Source organism: Mixophyes fleayi, chromosome 4 (genome assembly GCF_038048845.1).
Source record: "Mixophyes fleayi isolate aMixFle1 chromosome 4, aMixFle1.hap1, whole genome shotgun sequence".
In the NCBI taxonomy this organism is placed as follows: domain Eukaryota; kingdom Metazoa; phylum Chordata; class Amphibia; order Anura; family Limnodynastidae; genus Mixophyes; species Mixophyes fleayi.
The window spans coordinates 236,977,591-236,990,281 of NC_134405.1; the positions used below are offsets into that span (position 1 = coordinate 236,977,591).

General features: G+C 39.2%; 1 protein-coding gene across 2 annotated transcripts in view; it reads right to left on the reverse strand.

Moving 5' to 3' along the window:
* Positions 1-12,691, reverse strand: part of ZFC3H1 (zinc finger C3H1-type containing) — a 74,054-nt gene that overhangs the window by 51,988 nt on the left and 9,375 nt on the right. For both annotated transcript variants that reach the window (XM_075209529.1, XM_075209528.1), the window contains exons 7-12: positions 10,844-10,941; positions 10,263-10,466; positions 8,967-9,122; positions 7,589-7,726; positions 1,370-1,488; positions 1,148-1,291 (exon numbers count right to left, since the gene is read on the reverse strand). In XM_075209529.1, the coding sequence (XP_075065630.1) occupies positions 1,148-1,291; positions 1,370-1,488; positions 7,589-7,726; positions 8,967-9,122; positions 10,263-10,466; positions 10,844-10,941 (859 nt within the window). The remainder of the gene's footprint in view (positions 1-1,147; positions 1,292-1,369; positions 1,489-7,588; positions 7,727-8,966; positions 9,123-10,262; positions 10,467-10,843; positions 10,942-12,691) is intronic.

Consider the following 12,691-nt stretch of genomic DNA (forward strand, 5'->3'; position numbering starts at 1 on the left):
AATGTCCTTATTTTATTATTTTTAAACTTCTATATTGCCAATGAATGCTGTACATAATACTGCTAAACAATCTTCAACAAAAAGTAAAACCTAACACCTGAATGTTTGTATGCCATGCTTATTGTTTTTGTATTCACATGTTCCTTTTCTAAATCGTTTAACCTTTTCTTTAAAAAAAAATAAAAAAAATAACATATACAGAGCTATGTTACTAAGCACCGGGAGTCTTTTTTTCACTTCAAAAGTTACCAAAAATTAGGCTGTGTACACACTACAGGGTTTTCAGCAGATTATGGGGCCAATCACGTGATATCGGACAGAACAGTCGTTTATTGTGTAAGTTTGTGATCTAGTCTCCAACGATGAACGATCATCTTTCCAAATCACACTGTATTGTTTGATTTTTAAACCGGACTAAAAATCCAGCATTGTCAGCTGCTGCCACCAAGGTAGCATTGCTCTTAAGGGACCTAGTCTACCATCTTCAAGAGCCTCAGTCAATTCTTGATCTATTCAGAAAATATTTAGGGAGAACTCACATTCCTCTCCTCCGCCCCCCCTCCCCCCTTCCTCTCTCTCTTTGCAAACACAACATCCCTGCCCCAACTAGTAGGAGCCTAAAACTTGAATACAAGGAAGCATTGGTATTAAACATACATAAAATACATTGTAAAAAAAAAAAAAAAAAGTAGTAGTTAAAACGATTTAAACAACACATGCAAAGAACAAGTCACCTGTTAATACAGTGGTACTAGAAGTTTGTGAACCCTTTGAATTTTCTACATTGAAGAACTGAACACATTTAAAAGTCACACGTTTATGCAGACATTTACAAAATTCTAAAGGATTCAGTTTCTAGAACCACTGCATGTATGCATGAATCCACTATGTTATATACATCATATATTACATACAGACACATACATAGACAACCCTCTTGAAGAAAAAAACATTGGTCCTGGCTCTAAAACTACCCGAAACTTTAAAGAAAAGAAAAAAAAAAAATAGAAAAAAATTAATAAAATATAAATAAAACGTATATCTTACCCAATATCCACATATTCTCAGAACTTACAAATATTACTGGCTCACCATCCACACCACCCAAGACAAAAACTTTGACCAACAATGTGTGTTACAGACTTACTTTTGTTTCATATGCCTTGATTCAGCCTCGGTCACCTTAGGATCCATGACAGGTATTCGCTTTCCATCAACTTCTATGTCAGAACTTGCTGGTGATGAACTCGATTTTGACAGGTCCGTTTTGAAGAGCTTTTGTTTTTCTCGACTGAACACATAAAAATTATAATAAATTGTACATTAGTTCACCACTGGAAACTAAACGCCAAAACAAATGATGAGTTACCTGGCAATCTCTTCCTTCAAGAGGCGGTATTCCATTTTCTTGTCATCCGGTAATGCTTCAGGGGTCCTCATGGGATCATTTTCTTTTTCAGATTTAGAAGGTGCTTTTGGTTTGGAAGCCTTAAGCAACAGTGTAAATTAATTACAATGCACAGTACAGAAATAATAACAGAGATCAAATCATTTCTAAATACCTGCTTAGTATTTAAATTAACATTAAACTATATATCTCTTACATCCTATGGGGGACACAAACGATGGGTATAGAGCAGGGGTCAGGGAACTTTTTTACCTTTTACCTCAAAATATATTTAGATACGCCGACGTTACCCCCTTGATTTGAAAGGAAGGAAATCATATATTATTAATTATTGGAATTTCAAAGTTTATTGAATCTATCCAAAATTTCTTTGAAAGCTTCAACTTCAAAACTTCAGGTTTTGGAGAAATGATGTTGCTTCATTTTTGATACGAGAGCATCAATATTGGGGCATTTTGATGTCAGAGCAATTTGGATACAGTCTTCAGCGTCCAATCGATTTCTCTGCTTTGTTTTTATGTTCGTTACAGTGGAAAGGTAGCAACTTTTTGACTGCCTCCTCATGTGCAATTTTGAATACCTTTGCAGCTGTTGACATCCAAAAATATGACAGTTTTGCTTTGTTTTCCAATGCAATACGTGCTTTATTATTGCATCGAAGCTCAAGAAGTGCCTCTGCCAACCCTTGAGGCTCTTTTGGTACAACAGCAATTTCACATTTAAAAAGGGGTCTACAATCTAACTGACAGCATGTGAATCGGCAGCATTACCCCCAGGAATTTCATTTGTACCCCATTTGGGGTAATTTACCCCTGTTCCCTGACCACTGGTATAGAGCAGGCCTGTCCAACCTGCGGCCCTCCAGATGTTGTGAAACTACAAGTCCCAGCATGCCCTTCCAGCTATCAACAGGTTGTCTACTGAAAAAGCATGCTGGGGCTTGTAGTTTCACAACACCTGGAGGGCCGCAGGTTGGACAGGCCTGGTATAGAGGGTCTAGGCAGAAGTTTTTCACTTTAAATTTTCTTCAAAGACTTAAAACCCCTCCCCCCTCTATAAGCCCTCACTGCAGGGAACTCAGTTTGTCCGAGTGACCAGAGGGTGCTGCTTTTCATCAGGGTTGGTAGCAAAGGATTTAACCTCTTCACAAATACAGCCAGCAGCACCAAGACAGCCTCACGGCAAGCGTCAGATGCCAAGACTGGCTGAAGAGGTACATTTTTGGTGTCTTCTCTTGCCACCCCCATGCCCTATGAAAGACTGCATCCGAAGGGGGTCCCCAGGTCACTGCCACCACAGGTAATGACCGTCAGACACCACACTGCTACACCACCGTTGGAGGCACGGCTTCAGGTAAGTAAACTACCCTCTCCTGACTGTCAGCCCACACTCTCCACCCAACTTTTGGGGCCACGTGGAAGTGCAGTGCCTCCAGTGTTAGGGAGGCGGGTCAAGTAATTAATTCCAGAGTTGAACTTTCAGGGGAGGAGTCTGTCCCATTTTCTAAATGTTCAAAATAGAAATCTAATTACCTCAGGGCTTATCTGACTAAACCCCAGGCAGCTAATCCCCCTTCTCCTTGACAGTCTTTCCTCAGAGATTAACCTGCCAAATCTGTCAGACACAGGCACGTGTATTAGAAACCAAATAGAAACCTCTCATTCTGTCTGAGGTTGTGTCTGCAGGATCCACATTCCTTGCACTTGTGAACTGCAGCAGTACTATTGTTTATCAAGTATGTCTGATAAAGGGAGAAATTTCAGAGTTGAATCTGGAGGAGTGGAGCCTGTTCAATTATTTAAAAAAAAGTGTTCAAAATGGGGGTTTACAGAACTAAAGCCCAGACCATCTTAGCCCCTCCTCCTTGGTAGATTTTCTTCACAGAGAAAAGCCTCTTAAAACTGTCAGACACAGGTGTTTGCAGCTCCTCCTCTATATCTCTGCTGAAGAAGTATTAAAAGGGAGGACGTTTTTCAGATTAAGGAAGTAATCCAGAGATCAATCTGGAGGAGAATCATATCTTACATTTCTTTCTAACTGTTCAAAACTGAACCCAAGTCCCCTCAGGGATCAGTTAAGCACCTCCCCCTTGGCATACTTTTTAAACTGGACAGAAAAAAAAAAAAACTGCCAAAACTGTCAAACTACAGCTCCTTTCTCCCCTGAGGAAAGTATTCAAGTGAAAGAGGTTGAAGTGTGGGTTCTGCCTCCCTTAACTTGCTTGAGTTGTGCCTGTTGATCATTTTCCTTGTGTTTGGGTACTGAAGCTGTCATTTACAGTATGTCTCATGCTTATCTGTTACTCCTGATAAAAGGAGCAATTCCTGATAAAAGGAGCAATTCCAGAGGTGAATCCGAAGGAGAGGCATCTATTCTATTTTCTCTTTCCTACCATTGGGAGACACTGCGAGACATTGGGGTAAAGTAGGTGGACTAGGAGTTTAGGTACTTCCCAACTTGTTTCCTCCCCCTCCTTCAAGACTCTTGGCGCGGACATTTTTGTCACATCATGCTGCACAATGTTTCCAACTCTACCTCTCCTCAGCCAGTACCTCTATACTGCTTTTAATAGTTTACTATTTAAGACAAACTTAAAGCTGTTTAATCCGTGCTTTTTCACTCTCTGGGAATTGGTGACCAATAGTAATTACCTAGCATATAGACCAGGTAACTTTTACTAAGATTATATCTCTCACCATTTCTATCTCTCTCTATATCTATATCTATAGATCAGTAAAAGTTACCCACTCTATATACTAGATAATAATTATTAGACACCAATTCCCAGAGAGTGAAAAAGCACGGATCAAACAGCTTTAAGTTTGTCTTAAATAGTAACCTAAATATACATACTCTATATTTATCCAGTGTAGGGGTAAAAGATCCGCTGGTACGTCTGCACGGCATTATATATGTGCAACAAGATTATATAGATTTATTCTGTGGTAAGAAACCAGCTGGTATGTCCATATTGCAATGTGGATAATATACAGTCAAGTCCATAAATATTGGGACATCCACACAATTCTCATTTTTTCGATATTTCATCATCAATTAAGCAGGTAAAAGGTCTAGAGTTGATTCTAGGTGTGACATTTGCATTTGGAATCTGTTGCTGTCGACTCTCAACATGAGATCCAAAGAGCTGTCACTATCAGTGAAGCAAGCCATCATTAGGCTGAAAAATCAAAACAAACCTATCAGAGAAATAACAAAAATATTAGGTGTGGCCAAATCAACTCTTTAGACCATTCTTAAAAAGAAAGAATGCACCGGAGAGCTCAGCAACAATAAAAGACCCGGAAGACCACAGAAAACAACAGTGGTGGATGACAGAAGAATTTTTTCCTGGTGAAGAAAAACCTGGAGTACATCGTTGGTCCAGTCTATTGCTGAACTCACACAGCTTGCCACATGTTTCCATGGGTTAGGCAAAGACAACCTTGGTTCTACCCCCTCTGCTGAAACCTCAGAGTGATCCTGTTTATCTAAGGGTTCTCACTCAGGGCTCCTTTGCCCTGTCCCTACTCTACCCTATAAGCCGGTTGGGAACCGAAGTGTAGCGAGGTCAGTCCAGTAGCTCAATAAGATGTCCTACTTTTGAGAATTCTACATTCTGCATCCTCAGCTATCACTCTTGTCCAGTCCTGTGAGGTTCAGACTCAGTTATCCTCTCAAAACGAGGGCAAGGCAGCTGTGGATTTGAGAAAAGAGACTTCCTCATACTCTGTGGAGGATTTCACAAGGTAGAGTGTGGATAAATTAGTGCTGTGCTTTAGATGCAGGGTCTCAGGCTTCTGTCTTTTCACAATGCAGTTAAAGCAAGAGAACAGACCTAAATGGGACAGTTCTCTGCTCTTTGGGAGGACAGCACAGGGGAAGGCAGGATTGGTAAGCCAGATCTCACTCTTAATCCCTCAGCACTGGTCCTCCGGGAGACCTAGTAAGACAGAGGGCTCTACAGGAAGCTATTTGGAAATTATTATGTGTGGTCATCCCAGTGCCCGCTGACCGTTCTTTTGAATCTCTATTTCGTCCAAAGGCCAGATGGATCCTTTTAGTGCAGTTTGAAGTTAAAGATACTGCACACTCAGATTCAAGTTGACCGGGTCAAGGTGGAAACCATGTCTCATGGAATCCATGGACATGCAGAATGCTTACTTTAATGGCATTACCAGACTGGAACATGAATGTCTTCTAAAGTTCAGTTTGCCATTACCAATTCCAAGTTTGTGCTGTCCCTTTGCTATTGTGTTGAAAAGACCACAGTTTCAAGCCTTCAATGCTGAGCACTGTCAATATTTAATTTGGGTTCAAGGTTGTTGATGTTCCAAATAAATGTGCTGGCTAGAGCCAAGAGTGGTGTGAAAAGCTCAAGTCGGAGTCATCTTCTGTTACAGGGTTATTCAATCAAGATACCGGATCAACATGGAGCTCCCTAGCAATGGCAGAAATCAACAAGAACATGTGTTGTGTGGAACTAAATGTTCCAACAGAGGATTCTTTCACAAGCGTGTGGAACTTTACAAGAAATGCAGACTTTTTTTTTTTTTTTTTTTTTGAGGGATTTATTCATGTACAACAATGATACAACCCTCCTTGAGTTTCTTGGGATTTTAACTAAATAGGACTCTTGATTTTAGGGAAACTTTTGATCTCTGGGTTCTCATATGATGCCTACCAGATAGGTTGGTCTGCCTTTAAGAAATCCTTTGAGAGATGGAATACTTTGGTGATCAGACACGCTTTCATTGGGACAGGGAAACCTGTTCCTCACAGTTTAGAACCCTATTCTACCAGGTATGTGAGCACCTTTTGGGTGACACATCTGAGCAGCTGTGTTGGATAGCTATGTGGCACTGTTTATTCGTTTACTCAATTTTACAAGTTCAATGATTTCACAGGGAAAAAATGCTGGCTCTGGATGGTGTTGTATACTGCAAATCATGAGCTTTCCCATCAATATGGCAGCTTTGGAAAGCCCAATCTTCAGTGTCCCCCATAGAATGCAAAAGAAAATCGGGATTTTAGTACGTATGCAAAATCCTTTTCTCTGAATCCACTGGGAGACACTGCACGTCCACCCTTTACACATTTATTCTGCTGTAAAAAAAAAAAAAAAAAAAAATGTTTTTAGGAATACAGTTTCTCTCTCGCTCCTTGTTCATTTCCTCTATGCTCTCCAGTGGGGCTTGATTAGAAAATTCCCTGCAAGGAGGGGATATTGAGGGGGAGGGGAGCTGCAGTCTTGGTGAAGAAAATTTAAAGTGCTAAACTCCTGCCTGGACCCTCTATACCCATCAGTGCCCCCAATGAATTCAGAGAAAAGGATTTAATGTGTGCATAAAATTCCAGATATTGCTTTCCTTTAAATAAATTTGTCACCTTTAACCTTTGGCTGACTCAAGGTATTTTCCAACTGTAACCAACTTATCACCCTTTTCGGATGAGAATCTGCCCTTAATTTGAAATTATTCAACCCATTCATCAACGATTACCCTGTTTACCCCTTAAATTTTAAGTGTACAAGTGCAAGTGTAATTTTGTAATGGACAAGAATAAAGTTATACAATAACTATCCCTGTTAAGTTCAAAGCTAGAAGTCAAACATTGTTAACAATGAATATTTATAAAATCATTATTACACAAATATGTCATTTAAAATGTCGACATGACTAAAGATCAACAGCTATCCAGATAGAATGGAAAAGTGCTCTACCAAACAAATGTGCACACCATTTTCCTCGTAGAATTTCTGCCTACTGCTGTTTATGGAATCAGGGTATACAGCCTTTTTCTGGCTCCTAATATTGCCATTTATACAGTGCCAACCATATTACAAAGTGCTTTACAGAAAAAGTGCAATCAATCACATCAGTCACTGCCCCACTGGACCTTACAATTTGTCAGAAGCCAATTAATCTACCAGTATGTTTTTGTCTGTAGGAGAAAACCCTAAAAAGGAAAGCCGGCTCTGAACTTTGTCGGATTGTAACTATAGAAACTACCCAGGTGTGTCTCCTTTATCCATAACTACCCCCAACCCCTCCTGAGCCCAGATATCACCTACCTAATGTCTTATTCTGTTGGGAAGTGTATTTTTTATTTTTATGCAATATCCCTAAAAATAATCAGCTTTCCCAAAATGACAAGCATACAAAACAAAGAAGGAGTTCTCACTTCTGCAGTTCTTCTGGCCTCTCTGATCATAGATTCCAGGCCTCCAAATACACCAAGGCCTGGACTAGGTGGCTCTCCGTCAGATTCACTGTCATCCGATGCATTCAGGGTTACAACTACTGACTTATGTTTTGGGAGCTAAAGTTAAAGAAAACCAAAAAACAAAACATATGTAATCATTACATATACACATCATGCAAATACCAGAAATGTGTAGAAAGGAAGGAATCACTATGCAAAGAGGGTACAGTAATTGTGCAGGGTGGGAGCTCACAGGCATTCACTGAAAAGTTCCAGGAGGAAAGGACACAACATCACTACAGAGTCCCTCTACTCAACCTGACAGCAGTAAAAGTAGGGCACAGTTACCAGACAGCGTGGTAACGCAGAAGGTGCAAGGCAAGTGCCCTCCACTGCAACAAGTTTTAAAATGGCTACATACGAGATCAGAGCTGACCAAAGCATCTTTTTAGTACTATCCATACTTGCATTGTTACTGCTAAAACAGTGACACTGGATAGAAGCAGACTGTTATTCTATTTGGAGTCTCATTAGGTGGTGCCGTGTGATATGAAAGCCAGCAGCAAATTGAACACAGACGGCTTATCCATGTTACTATTCAGGCACTAGGTAAGTGTTTCTTTTGGGGAATCAATTTACTCTGGTCTGCTGGGAGTGTGTATATTAGTGAAGTAGTGACAGAGCAAGTTTGCTCCATTCCAGCAATCATACTCCGGACGTGTTAATGCACTTCACTTTGCGCTCCACTGAACTGCTGCCAGCAGAGCTTGATACCCTAAGAGTATCGAGCTCTGGTGAGCCAAAGGAGACAACTACAGAAGCTAACAGAATACAAGTTCACCACAGGAAGCTCTAGGGAAAGCTTACAGGCAAAGATTTGATTCCTTTTTTTATCCAATACCACTCACTGGTAGGAGCAACCAACTAAACGTTTCTACCTATATTTTTTTACACAAGGAACAATAAATATGTTTTAATCACTTGATTCAGCTTTTCATAAAACACCTGAAGTCAATTTCGCTTTCCTTTTTCATTATTTCCAATCACTATAGAGGAGAGTGAAGCATTTGCTGCAACATGATTATATAACTATCAGCCCTTAATATTCAGCAATACACACATCACATGTGTACAGGTAACACTTTAATACCTCCCTTATACTCCCAATAAAGGATCGGTGTGCTTTTTTTTGCTATACTCATCTACTTTATTTTATGAAAGCAGCAAGGTCTGTATATGAGAGCAGACGTCATTACATAAAAAGCAAGTTTGATATGTACCAGAAAACCAAAGACCGGAAATGTCTAACACCAACATCACTAGAGCCCACTGTTGGTGTAATCTGTAGATATCATACCTTTATTACACGTCTGATGGGTCTCAGAACTCTTACTATCTGAGTGGTGATCTTGCGATGCGAGTTGACACTGGATGTCAGGCTGATCCTTTGTACTGGCATAATATTAGTGAGATGAGGTGGTGGTGATGGAGATTGGCTGTTACTAGTAGGTTCCTAGAAGATAAACGGGTTTAACATTATGAAGCGAAAAGGAAATACTGTAAAAAGATTGCCATCCCTGCTTCTGTAAAATAATTTGCATTAGAAAAGCTCAAAAGGACGTTATACTGTTTGGTACAGCTCTTGCAGATTAAGGTATTAGGGAAATGTTTTACTTCCCACTAAATCCCTATCTCAGAGTCTGTAAGGGGGAGGAAGAGAATGGGTATGGGCACAGTATTAGTTTTTATACCTGGTAGGTGACACACTAAAAGGATTTAAAACAAAGAAAAAAAAAAAAAAAAGGAGACTTCTCTATATAACAATATATTTTTCTTTTCGCAACATAACTCACTATGTCCCTTTATTGATGGAGAAATTAATTATACCTGTGTGTTTTAACAAACATTAACAGAAAAAACAAACATTTAGTGCCGCTTAAGAATGTTGACAGACAGAATTAGGCAAGCACAAAACACACTTAGAAAACATAGGGGCATATTCAATTCCGATCCGATCCGCGGTAACGCGCGTTACCGCGGAAAATGCGCACTACTGCTGGTAATACGATATCGCAATAACGCGGATTTTCGTACGCAGCCCTATGGGCTGCGAACGAAAATCCACGTTATTGCGGTACCGCGGATGAGGTTCGCGGCCGTTCCGGTGCGATCCCGCGAATCGGGATCGGAATTGAATATGCCCCATAGAGTACAAATCATTTTCTAGTTGTACCACCTTTGTCCTGTGCACTAGTTTTCAGGTTTCCCCCTATAAATATAATTACTTAACTTATTTCAAGTATCCTTTACATGGTCAAGGAGCACTTCTAATATTCGTACTAAATGAACAGTGAATAATTTTATGCCATTCACAATAACAAAGCTTCTCTTTGGCACAATGTACAGATCAAGATTCCATGCCATTTAGTTACAGAAGTTTGGAATTTGCTTCATAATTCTTACTTTAATTCTGTAATGGAATAAGTTTATCAGAGTACAAAAAAACAAAAAAAAAACAAGCAAACCCACCAACAAAAGATGTTAAAACCTATGGAGTGAAACAAAATACTGATAAGCATTACATACAAGCAGTTGAAAATTAAAAGTAAATTACACATGCAGCCCAACAAACATCAGCTGCATCTGACACTACCTCTGGCTTGATAGTCCTTTTGTTAGCCAAAGACTTCAGAAGCTCTTCACGTAGCAACATTTCCTCTTCCTCCTCTTCATCTGCAAAAGGCGGCTTAGGAGGCTGCTCCGGCTCTTCAGGTGGAAGAGGGGGAAGTGGGAGAGGCACTTCAGGAGGACTTCTAGAAATCACTGAATCATATAACGGGTCCTCACAAAGTCGAGGCTGAAAACACAATAAAATATTCCTTTGCGTAAGATAACTTTCCACCTGGAATTTAATGTGGTTAATTTTCCATATTTTGAATTGAAAGCTCTAACAAGCACCCTTCCACCACTTGCCCCAGTAAATATATGCATGGAGCCCACAGTTTATATCTACTTTGTGTTCATGTACAGATATGTACAGAGAAAATACATTTAATATATATATTTTTTTTTAGAGAAAATAATTTCAAGTGTACTGCAGACTTATTTTATTCAAAACTTATGTCCTCCTATTCCTGACCACAGAAGAATCACAGCTGAATATATTGCCCCCTTAAAACAAGCAGCAATGAAAAGACACCCAGTGATACCAAGTGAATGAGCCCAGGAACTTACCCATACTTCTGAAGGAAACTCCTCAGTTACACAAAAACCTGATGGAACATATCCTACTGTACTGCCAGTTGAATAATGCAATCTTGTGGGAGATGCCCCTGAACATTAAAGGAATATATTAAATTATATTTTGTTACCTATAATTTAACTGTACAAAAAAGCAAGTTAGATAACATAAGTAGATACACAATATAACGTTAATATAAAATAATGCTTACACAACATACAAGATCTCTAAATGTTATGTTTATATGATGCTTTGAAGTTTTTAAAATTTTAAGCAATGTTTGGAAATAGAAAAAAAAATAACTGATCAAGTTCAATACATTTTATGCGTTAAGGCGTTTCAGGAGGTGAATTTAATAACTTATTGTCATAGGTTTAAGATTGTGGTTGTTTTGCATTTGACACACCGTTTTTCTAGTCTTATTTTAGTTAACGAGATGCAGTCACATAAGGTTGCACCTGCCAGAACAGAAACTTTTGCAAGCCAGTTAAAAGTTCATGCAGCTTATTGTGTTCGTACACAATAGGGTGTGCCACCCCCTCCAGGTTGTAAATGTGCCCAGTCGAACAGTTTACCATCTCAGTAATAATCTCATGCGTCTATGAATGTTCCAATTATCTGATTGGGTAACCAACTTGGGAAATCCTGGACAAACATTGAGATGAAAATTGAATATTATAAGGTGGTGCACTGACTAAAGTCAAATGCACCCTAAAAATGAAACAAAAGATGCATCAGAATCTTCGGATTCAAGAAAAAAACAAAACATAAAAAAAACCAAAGGATTTTGAACTTGCAGCAAAATTTAGTTATTCAAAGCATATAGTTGAGAGAAGGAGACTAAAGAGACTATGTTGATTGAGTCCTCATCCCTAATAGGGAGACCACTAAAAGATTCTTCTCCTCCCTATTATCTCCCTAAGCTCAATTACACCTTAGCTTACCATGCAAGATATCATGCAGCCTGCAACAAAAGGCACTTACAAGATAGCTGGTCTTTCACATTTCATCTATTTCTTCCTAACCATATAAGGAAAGTAAAAAATCCCCTTTCCTCCTCCTGAATCACATAGGCACAGAAGAGGTTCCAAAAAGCTCACTTGTGAGGGATGAATGTTATTCCATTTTACAGCCAGCAGGACTGTCTTGCTTAAAGTAGTGGATGCAAAGACCTTTTACCCTACAAAATGTATGCAGCAAGAAGAGGCGGGTCTCGTAGACCTGCTCAGTTGATACATCATGCTATACTGCCCAAAAGGAGTTCAGCAGAGTATGCCTTCTCAATCATAATCTTAATCCATGTGTAGATAGGACAGTGAGAATAGAATACTTAAAATGAGAGAAGACCTGTCAAGCATTTGGTTCAAACAACCAAGTCCTCTACCAGAATTCCCCCAACAAACAGTTAATGGAAAACAGTGAGCCCCCACTTTCAGAATCTAGAAGCCAAATGTCAACACCTGGAATGTATACTGCAAAATTGATGATGAACATACTACAAAGCTACAAAATATTTATCGGGAGTCACCTTCATGAAAACACAAAGCATGAAATGTAACCAAGTGGTAGTACTCTAAAGTGAAAATTATACTCCAGAAAAGCAAAGAAATTAGGATATGTATATATTCCCTGGACCAAAGTCCAGCATTACAAACTTCACCGATTTCATATGGAAGTTTTCCATTGGCAAAAAAACATTCAGAGGATTCAAGTAGAGAACTGGTCAATTGAACCCATCCATTTTTTGGGACTAAAAAGTAGTTGTGTATATTGAAGAAAAAAAAAACAAAAAAAACAAAAACTGGCCCCAATGGTTTTCAAAAGAATGCAAACACTTGCCT